At 41.5% G+C, this 14,105-nt stretch overlaps 1 protein-coding gene across 1 annotated transcript; it reads left to right on the top strand.

Moving 5' to 3' along the window:
- The first annotated feature begins 6 nt into the window (after window positions 1–6).
- naa25 (N-alpha-acetyltransferase 25, NatB auxiliary subunit) lies at window positions 7–14,105 on the top strand. Its single transcript, XM_067484586.1, has 24 exons — window positions 7–116; window positions 2,153–2,238; window positions 4,543–4,681; window positions 4,763–4,881; window positions 4,977–5,051; window positions 5,136–5,243; window positions 5,555–5,633; window positions 5,732–5,843; window positions 5,931–6,020; window positions 6,415–6,587; window positions 6,667–6,779; window positions 6,859–7,066; window positions 7,986–8,075; window positions 8,157–8,337; window positions 8,994–9,093; window positions 9,192–9,343; window positions 9,441–9,566; window positions 9,641–9,884; window positions 10,928–11,051; window positions 11,132–11,197; window positions 11,315–11,412; window positions 11,492–11,602; window positions 11,724–11,864; window positions 12,580–14,105. The coding sequence occupies exons 1-24, from the start codon at window positions 59–61 to the stop codon at window positions 12,700–12,702; spliced, it is 2,916 nt and encodes a 971-aa protein (XP_067340687.1). The 5' UTR covers window positions 7–58; the 3' UTR covers window positions 12,703–14,105.

Here is a 14,105-nt window from a genome sequence, read left to right as displayed (position 1 = left end):
GCTGGACGCAGCTCTCAGTGCGCATGTGTGAACATTTACCCACCAGGTAAACTCCACCATGGCGGCGAGAGGCCATGTGCAAGACCCCAACGACAGGAGACTCAGACCCATATACGGTGAGGAGTCAATGGGAAGTTTATCGTTTGTCAGCGTTGGCAGGTTTGCGAGACGTTGTCGTGCTCTTTACCGGTGCGTGGGTTTAAATTAGAGGGTGTGGGAGTCGGAGGGCAGCGGTGCGGCCCCTCCAGCTCCAACCACGGACTCAGCTGCCTGCAGCGCCCTATGACAGTGCACCTTACCCGGTCTGCTACGTGACCGCCACGTTCGCCTACTGGTTGAAAGGGATTATCTATGCGGACATTCACGGTGGTAGTATCGCGTTGAGAGTTTCTTTGGAATCGAGCGGTTTGATTCATTCTCAAAGTGCTTTCTCATGTGCTAACTATCGCTGTTTGACAGCTAGCTTAGCTCGCTAATGTGTCAGCTAGCCATAGCCAGGCAGCAACAGTTAGACACGTTTAAAAAGAAAAGTTGGTTAATTGTGAGGCTTAGTCTCTTTGACTCATGTTGACAGGCTCTTTATTATCTGTCCAACTCTAGTCTCAGTGGACAGCTGCTTTGTAGCTGGTTAAAGGTTGCATGGTTAGCTACCAGTTAGCATCAGGTTTATAATAGTTTAAGGACAATGCTCCAAGCTAACTCCAGTACATGGGAGCTGTTAGCATGCTAACAAGCCAGCTAGCACGGGGCTGTCACAACTCAAGTGCCTGTTTTTGCTGCTAAATACCTAAAGCACAGGGTTTCCTGATTGTGAGCATAAACTTTACCGATCCCGTCGTGTTTGGCAGTTAAACGTCCATCAAAGCAGGACGGTTGTGAAGCACCTGACTATTTACATACGTTTCTTGCTACTTTTCAGCAAATTAGCTACAATTCAGAATTGAATGTTGTGGAGCTGCAACTAAAGGTTCTGTTCATCCTTAGTAAATCTAATGATTACTGGGTCAGTAATTCAGTCTCTAAAAGGCTACAAAAATTAAAATGTAAAAATAACAAGTTCCTACAAGTCAAGGGAGTGTCAACAAGTGATTCACAGATTATTAAAATAGTGGCAGTTTTTTTCATGTCAGTTGGTAGATAAACCAATGGCCCGTGAATTCCCCACAGACCAAGCTGACAGTTGACTGAAATTAAAAAAAAAGCACCAAACCCTCATATTAGAGAAGTTAGAGACAGAATGTCTTTTGACATTTATTGAATATTGGTTCGGGTAATTTTTTCAGCTTCTGTGTTGTGAGGGGCGGATACTGTATTTTGCTTATGTCACAATAAACGGAACCTTTTTTTGGGTTATGGACTGTTAATTCGACAAAATGCATCATGCAAAATTCTTTTCACCGATTCCCTGAGATGGTAATTGACAGAATCATACTGATACAAATAATGGTTAATTTAAAATTTCACTAAGGGAATCGAACCCATGCAGCAATAAGAACAAAATACTCTAATTGACATTATATTTCCAAATAGTAGTCACGCCTCTTAATAAGAGATGGGAATCATTAGTTGCACTTTTACTAACTAATTAATGTGTGTGTGTGTGTGTATAAGCGTGTAACGCTGTCACTGTATTCCTTTCTGAAGGGATGGTGAAAGCTGGAGTGTGCACACTCACACACACATTTCAGTTTAGCCTTTTCAGGACAGCTGGGTGCCAAAATTAACTGTGCCAGACAGTACACTGTGATTATGTCATGTCTATTCTTTAAAACTGCTCCAACTGTCACCACAGGTGAGCCAGAGAGAGTTTGTGGAAATTTGAGGAACCTTGACATATCATTTACATCCAGGGTTCATAAGTTCGTGCTCTGTTGCCAAAGCTGTGTAGCTCGGAAGCTGCAGCTGTGTGAATGGAAAAAGATATTTCGGGTTTTTAGTTGGGGATTTTTTTTCACTTGTTTTGGGAAATAATAACTCTGAAAAGCTGTTGAATGTTGGTCAGTGCAGATTAGATGATCCAGATGAATATTAGTAATCGTTAAATAATTGTTGCAGCCCTACTTGAAAACTTGATGTGTATGTGATGCATTTCGGTCTGTTATGCTCAGTATAATATATATATATATATGTGCCTTCTTTTGTTTTTCCCCAGATTACCTTGATAATGGCAACAATAAAATGGCAATACAGCAGGCAGATAAACTGCTGAAGAAACATAAGGACCTGCACTGTGCCAAGGTGGGCGACTAAGTGACTTATCTCATGGAAAGTTTTGTTTTTGCTTGCTTTTTCTGAAGCCTCCTCCACTGTTGGCACAGGTCTTAAAGGAACTTACAAATACACCGAATTGTCTGGAACTTGTGCATTTAAAACTGTTACAGGTGCACTGATTACAGCCCTTGAAATTCCTTGTCTTTGTTTCGATTCCCACACACTGCATGCTAATATATTTTTACAGGAGTTGTTGTATAATGCACGGCACAGTTTCACCATTATAATTCTGGCCTCTTGTTGTAATGGCCTGTTATAATTCTGCTCTTCCTTTTGAGAAAAATTTGCTCAAGGTCGATTTCACAGTGAACATTTCTGCTGCTGTTGTTGGGATACAACTGTGACCTGAACGATGTCAGACTTCACACAGGGCCACCTGGCTGTTACTAATTTCTCTCAACATTTGTATTTTTTATTTTGGGCCATTCTTTGCCTTTATTAGATACATACAGTGAAGATCAGAGACACTTGAGAAAACTTCAGGGGAGAGATGGGGTATGTCCTGCAGCAAAGGTCCCCATTCGGACTCAGGCCCGGGCCGCTGCAGTTATTTGGCGTGCACCCTAACATTCAGCGTTCAGAGTGTTCTGTAAATGTTCTTGGTATAACCAGAAAATATAACATTTTTTTTAACAAGCTTAGTCTTCAGATTATATTTAAAATTCCATTGAATGTGTCTAACACCTGAAGAGGGTTATCAGTCCATTATTCCAATTGGACAATGAAATATTTGGCTTTAATTAAAACATTTACTCTTTACCGTACATTGATTAAAAATATTCAAATCAAGGTTTTGTATAAATCCACTGTTCTTAGTAATTGTGGGAGTACTTTCTCATTGTTAAAGAACTAACTCGGCAGTGTTTTCACTGTCGGATGCTTATTTATTCTTTTATTTTAAAAGTTCATACAACTTGTATTAATACACAAAAAAAGGAAGCACTGCTGCAAACTAATTTTTCTGATGTTTCTTCGTGGGAATACACAAGAAATTCATAACATTCAAAGATGTAGCAGATGGTTTAGTTTCGAAACAGGTTTTTTTTTTTTTCTCTCTGCATGTTCCCTCAAATGTCAGACACAGAAGTAAATACATATAATAAGATCGTTGTGACCCTGTTGTCATTTAGTCCATTTTCAGATGGGCCTTTTGATTCTTCCTTTTTCTTTGATTTCTTTGGATTTGGGCCACAGGAACAGATAACACACACTGTCCTTACACAGTGTTGTGCATGAAACAAAGTTTGGGTCACTTTTTGCAGATTATCTCCGCCAGAGAATTGTACAGTGTGTTACAAACCACTGTGCAGTCTAGAGGTGTCTAATCTGCTTTAAATGGGTAAATCTGTTCCTCAAACTGGACTTCCTGGATTGTATTTCATTTTTACTGCAGGGCAAATGTCCCTGTTTGTCTCCAATGGTGCTGTTGACTCTTGAGTTGTCATTGGTTTAATTTGGCTGCTCTTCGTAATCCATCACATACTGTGAGTGCAAAAGGAGTTTTGGTTCCTAGTTTAATCCCCTAGAGTAAATCTTTTTTTCTAACTCCAAAATATCAGATAACACGTTGAAATCAGTGTGACAGCGAGATAATTATCAGCTGAATCTCCAGCTGTCTTTGGCTTTATGCAGCTTTAAAGTGAGTTTCAGCGCATTGTTCGCTGTCCAGATTCCAGCTTTACTGTTCTGGTTCTCCCTGTAGCATTTTTTTTTTCTGCAGCAGCCGGAACCAGCTGGTTTCAGAGAACCTACTGAGGACTAAATGCTAAAAATAACAGGCACAGTTTGAAACTAGTGGTTGAACACAGTGGAGAATTTAGCAGCTCGAGGGCGAGACATTTCCCTACGGAACTGGTGGAGACCAAAAACAGACCGAAAAGAGAGGAATGATTGCTCTTAAAGCAGCCCGGTGACCACAAGCCTGATTTGAAATAATGAGAGGAAATGTTGCTCCATAACTGCAAAACGTGTAAATAAAAGTTTGATAAGGAGTCGAACATATCGGCTTAAAAGTCTGTGCTCTATCAGGTAAAAGCATACTTGCTGCCCAAAGTGGCCTTAAGTTTTGCAGTTTGAAGCGTCTTTGGAAGTTGGTCAAAGAGGACATTTAGGTAGCCGATGTTTTTTTTTGTTTTGTTTCATCCTCCCAAATGACTACACGGTTCATAAACTTTCTGCCTGGTAAAAAACGTCACATTCATTCACATACAGTTCCTCTTTTCTTTGTCTGTTCCTCTATGTCTTTGTCTTTCCCCCTCGTCCTCCTCTCAGGTCTTAAAGGCCATCGGCCTTCAGAGGACTGGAAAACAGGATGAAGCTTTCTCTTTGGCCCAGGAAGTGGCCACCCTAGAGCCTACTGACGACAACTCGCTACAGGCTCTGACTATACTGTACAGGGAGATGCATCGTCGTGAGTATACGCGCTCTCACACGAAGTCTGTTAGTAACGGTGGAGTGTCGTCTCGTTAAATATTGTGCCTGCTGTTCACAGCGGAGTTGGTCACCAAGCTCTACGAAGCTGCAGTCAAGAAGGTTCCTCTCAGTGAGGAGTATCACTCTCACCTCTTTATGGCTTACGCTCGTGTGGGGGAGTACAAGAAGATGCAGCAGGTGAGAAAGCTCGCTTTCACGTGTGCATACAAACACGTAAACGGACATGACCCGCAGGGAAAATAATCAGAGCAACGAATGTTCCCCCTTTACAGGCAGGAATGGCCTTGTATAAAATCGTCCCCAAGAATCCCTATTACTTCTGGTCTGTCATGAGTCTGGTGATGCAGGTACAGGAAAGCTTTTCCCAAAACATGGTGGCATCCTTTAAATTGTCAATGTCGTGGACGTAATAGATGTACTGTGTTGTCTAGGCCATCTCAGCACAAGATGAAAAACTGGCCCAGACCATGTTCTTGCCCTTGGCTGAACGCATGGTGGAAAAAATGGTCAAGGAGGAGAAGATAGAGGCAGAAGCAGAGGTGAGTATGTTGTCTGTGTGGCATGAAATCCAGGGTCTGCACGTGACACAAGAACTGCATCTTAACACTCAAACTCAGTTTTTTGTAATCAATGATGGTGAATTGAAGGGAATTCCAAACAACCAAAATGCAACATGATGTACTTTGTCCATTCAAAAATAGATCTACTGTTTACTTTTCAAATACAATGCGACCTCCACTTTTCTTATGTATTTTAAAATAGGTTCTCTTATTGGTACTCAGGTACCAGTGCTGTAAGGCTGCAGAGGTGCTTGTATTATTGAACATTGGCTTGTTATGTGTCACTACAGGTTCAGCTATATTTTATGATCCTAGAGCGCTTGGGAAAGTATGTAGAGGCTCTCGAAGTCATCAGAGGGCCACTTGGCGGTAGGCCGATTTCTTTTTCTTTTCCTTTTTTCCCCTGTAGAAGCTGAACATACTGTATATGGTATCATGTCATCTCATGCTGATGTCTCTACTGACAGAGAAGCTGACTAGTGAGCTGCAGAGCAGAGAAAACAAGTGTATGATGCTGTACCAGCAGCTACAACGCTGGCCAGAGTGTAATGCCTTGGCCCATAAGCTGCTTCTGAAAAAGTGAGTGTGTTAATGTGACATCTGGGAACATGAGAAGACGCACGGATGTCAAACGACCGTTCCAAATGTGTGTGTTTCTGATTCTAGTCCCGACGATTGGCAGTTTTATCCTTCCTACTTTGACTCTCTCTTCCACCTTGTGGATCGGTCGTGGAGTCCGCCTGAAGAAGGAGAACAGTAAGCAAACTTGTAGATGCTGGTGTGAGTGTTAAAACCTGAGCCACTAGAGGGTTTTAGGTTGGATTTTCCTATTTGTATCTGATAATTATATCTTGGTCATTATTAATTGTCCAGGGGAAACCACAGAGGGTTAATATGGAGCCTCTAAACTTAAACTTGGAAGACCAATGTACTGATTAAGCTAAAAGTGCTTAATTGCTTTTGTGCGTACGATCAGTTTTAATCGTGAGTGGGTCGATCATAATGTTAAAACGTCACTTTATTCAGAAAAAACATTAAAAAAAATGAATATTCAACCTGCTGAGTTGTCCTTGAATCCCTCCTCAGGTGGTGTTAACATCTGAATTCAGCCACTGTCCATATGTGTCTGTGTCTGCCTGTCTGTCTGCAGCTGTTCCGAGGGTTCTGTGCATCACACTGTCGCTGATGTCGTGAGGTTTGTGGAAGACAGAATTAAGGGAGAGGACAGCAAAGAGTCTCACTCACTGAGAGGTCCCTATTTAGCTCGACTTGAATTAATGCACAGATTGAGGAAAAGGGGCTGTCCTGAAGAAAGTCTGCTAGGTACAACTCACTGAAACGCACAGATCCCCTTTTGCCAGGCGTAGCTCTTGTTTGTGACTGTGTGTGTGGCTTTAAACAGGTGACCCTTTGGAGCTCATGGTTCAGTTCTTTGAAAAGTTTGGAGACAAACCCTGCTGCATAACGGACCTAAAGATATACCTCCATCTCCTCTCTCCAGAGCAACATGTTCAGGTGAGACAGAGGTTACTGCTGTGCTTTGAAACTACGAAATGAAAGCAGTTTCCTGTCAATTCCATTTTTCTCTTTTTAGTTCATTAATCGTCTGAGTGAGGCTGTTCCGCTTTGGGAGAGGGGAGAGGAGGGCTTCGCTTTTCCCGAGGATACCAAAGCATTACAGAGGCATTTGTGCGTGTGTGAGCTGAGTCGAGCGCTCGGGCTGCATCACTCTCTCGATTTGGATGGAAAACTGCAGCTCATCACAGAGCTTAAGGCTCACTATCGCCATGGGCTCAAGTTTGGTAAGAGCATCACTTGTTTTCACTCTTAGATGCCTCGGTGTTAATATTTGTTCTGGAGCACAGAGAAAATCTTGTTAGATTGTCTATATCAGACGGATTGGTGACAAACCTCAAACACGGCCACATGGAAACCCTCATTTTTTTTGAATTTTTTTTACCATGATCAGTCAACATGCTCAGTGTCAAATACGTTTTCCTGCTGAAAATGCAAATTTACAGTTCCTGGGAACCTAAAATCAAATGGTCTTTGATTGCTGCATGCTCCTCAAGGAGTCGTGGTATTAATTATGACTTTTTTATCGGGATTTCGTTCACCAATTTTATTTCACGTAGTTGTTGCCAGAATACAGGAAGCACGGTGGTGCATTCATGACACTTGTCTGCTATGATTTTGCATTTTGGAATCAAGGTGTACGAATAAAAGTGTGAGTTCCTCAAACCCAAGTAGTGTAAATAGAGTTGAATAAAAGGGGGGAAAAACAAAAATGACAAGTTGAACCCGTCGTCCTTAACCTTCTCCCCAGTCATAACATTTTCATCAGGACATCCTCAGTAAAGTTATTCACATGCAAAGCACGTGTGTAAATGTTGATCCTCAGATTCTACAGTGTATCACAGTATTACGAAAAGGAGCAGGGTTTCTTTGTGTCTGCTTACATTATCACACTTAAGTAAGATTTTCCAGATGTGGATAGGCAGCTCCATGTTTGTCAGACACGGCCAGGATTCAGTAATTGTACAGAAGCAAAACGTGTTTAAACAGCTGAGTTTCTATTGTTTAATCTGTGCAAAGGTCCTAAGCAGCAGTTTTATTTGAAGTGAGGCTCGACGTGTTCGAGTTGTTTGACTTATTTAGTTGGATGTGGGGAAAAAAACGGTGGCTGCCTTAGTTTTTGACTCGAGTCTCTTTGTCTCACAGGGAAGAACGCTCTGAAGACGGAGCTGCAGTTTTCTGATATGTATTGTCTCATGGCAGCTCATGTATACATTGACTTGTGGACAGACACTGGTGAGTTTCTCTTCTGTCATAAACCAGATGTTCATGTGTGAGTGAACATGTCTCTGAATGTGTCAGTTTGTGTGTTCGCAGGGGATGAGAATATGGTGTGGCAGTGTTTGGGTGTCCTCGAGGAGGGTCTGTCTCACAGTTCATCTAACGCCCAGTTCAAACTGCTGCTGCTGCTCCTTTACTGTCATCTGGGAGCATTTGAGCCTGTAGTGGACCTTTACTCCAGCCTGGATGCCAAGCACGTACAGCATGATACCATAGGGTCAGTGCATTCACACGATTACTTTCAGGATCTCTCCTCAAACTGTGCTGTGAGTGAACCTCGGAGTTAATAAAGCGCTGACTTTTGAGTTGTAACATTTCTGCAAAAATATATTTGTCTTAAACCTGGATAACGGGAACCCAATTACACAATAACAACAATCACACTGTCACTTAGTAAGAATAATTATCCAATGTTGCACACTTTGGTGTGTTTGGTTAAAAATGTGAATTCTTAATTTAAAAAAACATTATCGGGGTCCATTTATTACTGCTGAAATGCAAATGGAAACTTGCCAACTCACCTGTGTGTTTTGCTTTTTTCGGGTGTGGAGCTGGAAGGTCCTTCCAAAATTATCAAAACTGAATTTATCTTTTTTTTTTTTTTTTTTTTTTTTTTTTTTTTTTTTTTATTATTAAGCACATAATCTATAAATGCGTCCTCTGCTTGTGCCATCTCCTGGTCATGTAACAAGCCAGGACATCAGAGATGGGAGTGATAAAACTTCCGAGCCTAAAGGCCCATCCAACATGCTTACAAATTATACATTTTGGCCAAATAGGATTGAGTTTCACTTCTGAGGTGCTTGATAAACAGGATCCCCTGGTAGCAATGGACGTCCTGAGTGTGACGATGCCTGTTTGTGTTCTTTTTAGGTATCTGTTAACACGTTATGCTGAGCCGCTCGGTCAATTTGCTGCAGCCTCCCAGTCCTGTAATTTCTCCCTCAGGTTTTTCCACTCTAACCAGAAAGATGTAAGTCTATCCCACTTCCTGATTTGATTTGTGAGAAGTATACACTCCAGCATCCTCGTCTGTTTTACCCACCGCACTGTACTTCCCCCTCCCACCAGACCTCAGAGTATATCATCCAGGCATATAAGTATGGAGCGTTTGAGAAAATCCCCGAGTTCATCGCCCTCAGGAACAGGTTGAACCAATCGCTGCACTTTGCCCAAGTTCGCACTGAGAGGATGTTGCTGGACCTGTTTCTTGAGGCCGATATGTGAGAATATGCTTCACATGCTAAATATAGCAACTTGTGCTGTGGGCCTACAGTTTTCACAAATGTTGACTTTCTCTTGTACCTTTTTTAATTCCAGTGTGTTAAGTCTGGAGGAGAGTGTGAAGGCCATGTCTTTGTCTGCAGAGGAAGATGACATTCCCTGGGACAATATGAGGGACAACAGAGACCTTACAGTTTTCACCAGCTGGGACCCTAAAGAGAGGTACATAATAACTTTTTGCAGAAACAAGCAAATGCCCTCAGAACAGTGAACTCATGTGCCTGTTCCTTTTCCAGACAGTTAACTGGTGAGCACCAGCGTCAGTCACTAGAGGAAGAGTTGGTGTGGCTGCGGATACGCTCGCTAACACTTCGACTTCTCGCCTCGTTGGCCACCGTGGGACACACACCCTCGCAACAAAACTCTCAGATGACCAATGAGAACGGCGTCGGAGACAAAAGCTCAGTCCACAACACCCTGCTCTCCCAGCTCAACCAGACTCTACAGACAGCGGCTCAGATGGCAGATAAAGGCATAAAGGTACAGACTCAATACACGCAAGCGAACTGATCTCACCAGTTTGTATCACTACCGCACAAAAACCCCCTGTGATATCAAGTGGAAATAAAGAAATATAGACCGAAAATCAATGGGTGAGACACACATTAATGTTGATCTTTGCCAATTTGGAAGACGGGATAGAAACGTTTTTCATATTGTGTTTTAGCGGTTTGAGTTAGTTTCTACCAGTGTTGTCCCTAAAATAGAAAAGCTGATGCTTTTTTTGTGAAGCGCCACCAAATACACATGAAAAAAGCTTTAAGGCAGACACCCCACCTCTGCTGGAGGCTTTAGGAGTAAAACATTGTTTGAAAGTCTCAGATTTGCTTGTTCTACGTGGACATTCTTTGCTTTTGGGTGCAGGCCTTAAGTTAGGAAAGTAACATTGTGACTACATCAAAGCCATAGTGCAGGCGTAGGCAGCCCTGGTCCTTAGGTGCCATTTGTTATCCCTTCCTTACCCTACCCATGGCTGTTAGCCGGGATCAGATGTGTTCAGTGAATCGGAACCTACCCTCTTGGATGAGGGTGGAGTTGGGCAAGATGAAATTAATTTGTCTCTTCTGTAAATATGGCCTGGGATAAACTACTACTACTACTAAAACTAATAATAATAATGTAAATTACCAAACGGGATCAGTGTTGAGCGATTCTCTTCTGCGCTACCACAAGAGAGTCTGAGGAGCACAGAACTAGTGTTGTCCAGTCGCACCTGAACCGACTTCACATGTTAAGAGACCGAGACAACAGGATTGTGCAGAGCTCAGGTCATAAACATTGGTTTGCAGAAGGAATGTTTGTGCCTATAGGAGAATTTCTTCATCTGACCAAACTTCTGGACTCCAGATCCCAAATTATGCATCTGTTGGTTGCCCAGTATAATTTAACCAAACAAACCTTTATTCAGCTTTATTTTAGTGCCGTCTCCTAATTTGGGAGAGATCTTTACTCCAAATTTAAGTTGGTGTGTGTTCATCTCTTTATATTGAGTGTTATTAAGAACTTTTGCTGCTGTGCTGCAGTATCCATTCCTGGGACCCCCCTCCACCCGGCTGGTCCAGGCTTTGTCCTGTGGGAGCTGTCAGTGTCAGGCTGCAGCCCTCCAGCTGTCTGTGCACCTACAGGAGCTGGAGACTGTTGGACTCGGTAAGAAGAATGGTGGAAACATGATGCCCATATGTTGCCTGATACGTTTTATATTTACTTTTGTCTTTGTACTTTCTTAGATGAGTCAACTGAGCTTCAAACCCAGATTTGTAATGGTTTCAAAACAGTAGTGGTACAGCTTCAAGGTGAGTTAACAGCTGATCTTTATTTTATTTATTTTTTTATAGTTTTTTTTTTCTCTCTCACATTAAATAGTAAACTTTATTTTGTTTTTCATTAATGTTTCTCTTTCTCTGCTGTAGAAATACTGAATAAATGCAAAGGGGATTTATTGGAAATGAAAGAGACCAAATTAAAAACCCAGCCCTCCTTATTAGAAAACCTAATCTTCTTTGTTGAGGTGAGAAAGTTTGTATTTCCCCAGATAGACTGACTGAAAAGGTACAGTCACATTATAATATAATTTTTTTTAAACACAGACGGTGTGCATAGTCTTGTGGATGGCTAGTTACTGTGCCAAGATCCTCCGACCACTGAAGACAAGTCTACAAAAGAAGAAGAAGAAGAAGAAGGATGCAAACACAGCTTTGGTACAGTTATACAGTCATGCCTGCATTGACTGTAAACTAGAAAGCTATAAACTCAATATTCTGTTCCGTTTATTGTTATCTCTTCAATATTAACTCCAGTGATGGTTTGTGTCTCCTGCAGCCAGTGGTGGTTTGTGGGTTCCAGGAACTAACGGGAAGCTTGCAGGATCTGTTTACCCAGGCTTTGGACCACATAAAGGGGCAAGAGACTGGCTTGACAGCCCTTAAACTGGCCAGTTTAACCTTGGAAGGTTTCACACAGGTAAATGTGCAGTTTTCTTTTTACTCTCTAAGTACAGTGAACTTACTGAGTACTTATTGGTAACAACGGTACCTCCACCGTAACCTATGGACACACATTTGGGGAATAACAGGGTAACAAGATGACAATAAGAAAAATACTTCTAGTGTAAGTCATTTTTACTTAATGGGTACTTATTAAATATTACACGCTGGGTGCAAATACTCGCGGTGTAATTTCAGATAGGCAGAGGGGGAGCGCTTCATTTTCTCCCACTGTATTTAATATGGACACATTCAGTGAAAAACGGGCTTTTAGACACAAATTATCTCTGCACTGCTGCCAGCGCTATTGTGAGTGATTCAAAGGATGCGTGAACAGCACTCAACACAGAAAAATGGATTTAAACCATCAAAATGTAATTACACCTTTTTTAAATCAGTAGTCCAGAATCTAAAGGTAACGACTTTATTATCACATAGGACAGTGAAACAGGACACAGGAAATAAATCACAGTTTTAGGTCACTGTTCATAAAAGCATCCGACTACTGATCTCAGTTTAAATTCTCGTAAGTGCAAACTCCAGAAAACATAACCTGGGATAGAATAAATTATCCTCAGGTTTCTAAAAACCAGTAGCTGAAACTTTAGAGTAAATTTAGTCCGATTTGATAAATCTTAGCTACAGAGTATTGTTGTGATTTGTTCAGGTCTCTAAAGTTACTGTTGTTTCAGGAGGAGGCATCGTTTACAAAGGCTGCTATGGACAAGGTGCAGAGCAGTTACCTGCGCTCGCTACAGGAGGTGGGAGACCTGCTCAAAAAGAGAGCAGAAACTCTAAAAAACCTCAAGATCTGAACACCATCACACCCCGGATTAAGATGACTCTACTCCCACTGTCAAACCCACAACGTCCTTCACCATCATCTCCTGTCAGCCCACCAGTTTAACTACAAGTCCTGCTTTCCGTCACCCGTAAGGCGTCTGACCTCCTTCCTCTCCTGCACATTTCTTACTCGGCGTTCGTGAGCTCAGTCTGGAGATTATTTAATTTTTTTTATTTTTTTTTTTTTATTTCATCACAAATCCCTGGAATATTTGCAACTCTTATAGCACATAAGCGTGTAAGTAAACTCATGAATTTATACAGCAATTATAAGCCAAGATGCGGAAAAAACGTGCTCCTTTAAGATAAATAGAGGAAATTAGGAAACATTAGTAAGCAGTTTTAGATGAATTAATCTAATAAATTATTGTACATAGCAAAGAGAAACTACCACAACTCTCAAATAAATGAAAATATACGACACACAATAAACCACTATTCTGTCAGTTGTATTTTTTATTTTATTTTTTTCTAACTATGGAAGTTACGCACAAACACATTTGGCTCTGAAGAGGAAAGGTCTTTTCTCTCTAACAAGAGGAATAATTTTTGCATTAAACGGATGTGCTCTATGGAGATATGGACACCTGGATCCCACAGAAAGCCTTTGGACCGAAGTTCTCCCACTCATGAATGGTTTTGTCATTGTCTGTCTTGTGTATTTTGCTTAGTGTGTTGCTTTGAAAGTGGAACCACCTCTGTAGATGCAGTATTACATGTAAAGCAAAGTTGGGATAAGTTTAACAGGACAGGATCCCAGATTTGTCTGCCTCTTTCTTTCCCAGCACAAACCTAAAATCTGGCATGGATCATATTATCCGAAACCTTTAAGACTGATAGACTGACATAATTATTTAACTGCATATGAATGTTCACCAAAAACGATTCTGATGTATCGTTTCCTCTGCTGCACACGTGTAAAGTTCTTGCGGTGTGATTAGTAAGCAAAGACTGATTTTAATGGAGCGAAGGGAAAAGTAGTTTAAGGTGATGCAGAGCCTGTTTTGTCATATTTGTTCTGGTTTGGTCTTAGAGCGAAAACACCTAGTCCCTTATTTTCAACCAACATGTAGTTCTGTATGAACTCTGGGACGACTCAAACCCAGAGAGGTGTGTTTCTCAGGAACACATTGGACCTAATTGTAAATAAAAGTCGGGGCAGCACTTTCAAAGCACAGTGTGCAGGGATGTTGGTGTGCTTTCATTTTAGCAGTAGCTGTAATAGATGCTGAGCTTTGTCCTGTGTTCATGTTTTTGTCATTCTCACTAAAGACACCCAGCACCTGCTCCCCCCAGAATGAACCAAAACAGCCTCAGCATTTTGTGAACAATTTGCATCTTCTGCTGTTACAATAACGGACGAGAGATTAAGAAA

This window comes from Channa argus, chromosome 18, assembly GCF_033026475.1.
Source record: "Channa argus isolate prfri chromosome 18, Channa argus male v1.0, whole genome shotgun sequence".
In the NCBI taxonomy this organism is placed as follows: domain Eukaryota; kingdom Metazoa; phylum Chordata; class Actinopteri; order Anabantiformes; family Channidae; genus Channa; species Channa argus.
The sequence above is the reverse complement of the archived record's forward strand: the minus strand, read 5'-3'. Positions and strand labels throughout refer to the sequence as shown.

Excerpts from the sequence above, each read along its gene's own strand:
- naa25 (XM_067484586.1), top strand. The coding sequence starts at position 59 with ATGGCGGCGAGAGGCCATGTGCAAGACCCCAACGACAGGAGACTCAGA. Across the intron at positions 6,021-6,414 it reads CCGCCTGAAGAAGGAGAACA|CTGTTCCGAGGGTTCTGTGC; the intron begins GTAAGCAAACTT and ends GTCTGTCTGCAG. Across the intron at positions 9,567-9,640 it reads AGCTGGGACCCTAAAGAGAG|ACAGTTAACTGGTGAGCACC; the intron begins GTACATAATAAC and ends TTCCTTTTCCAG.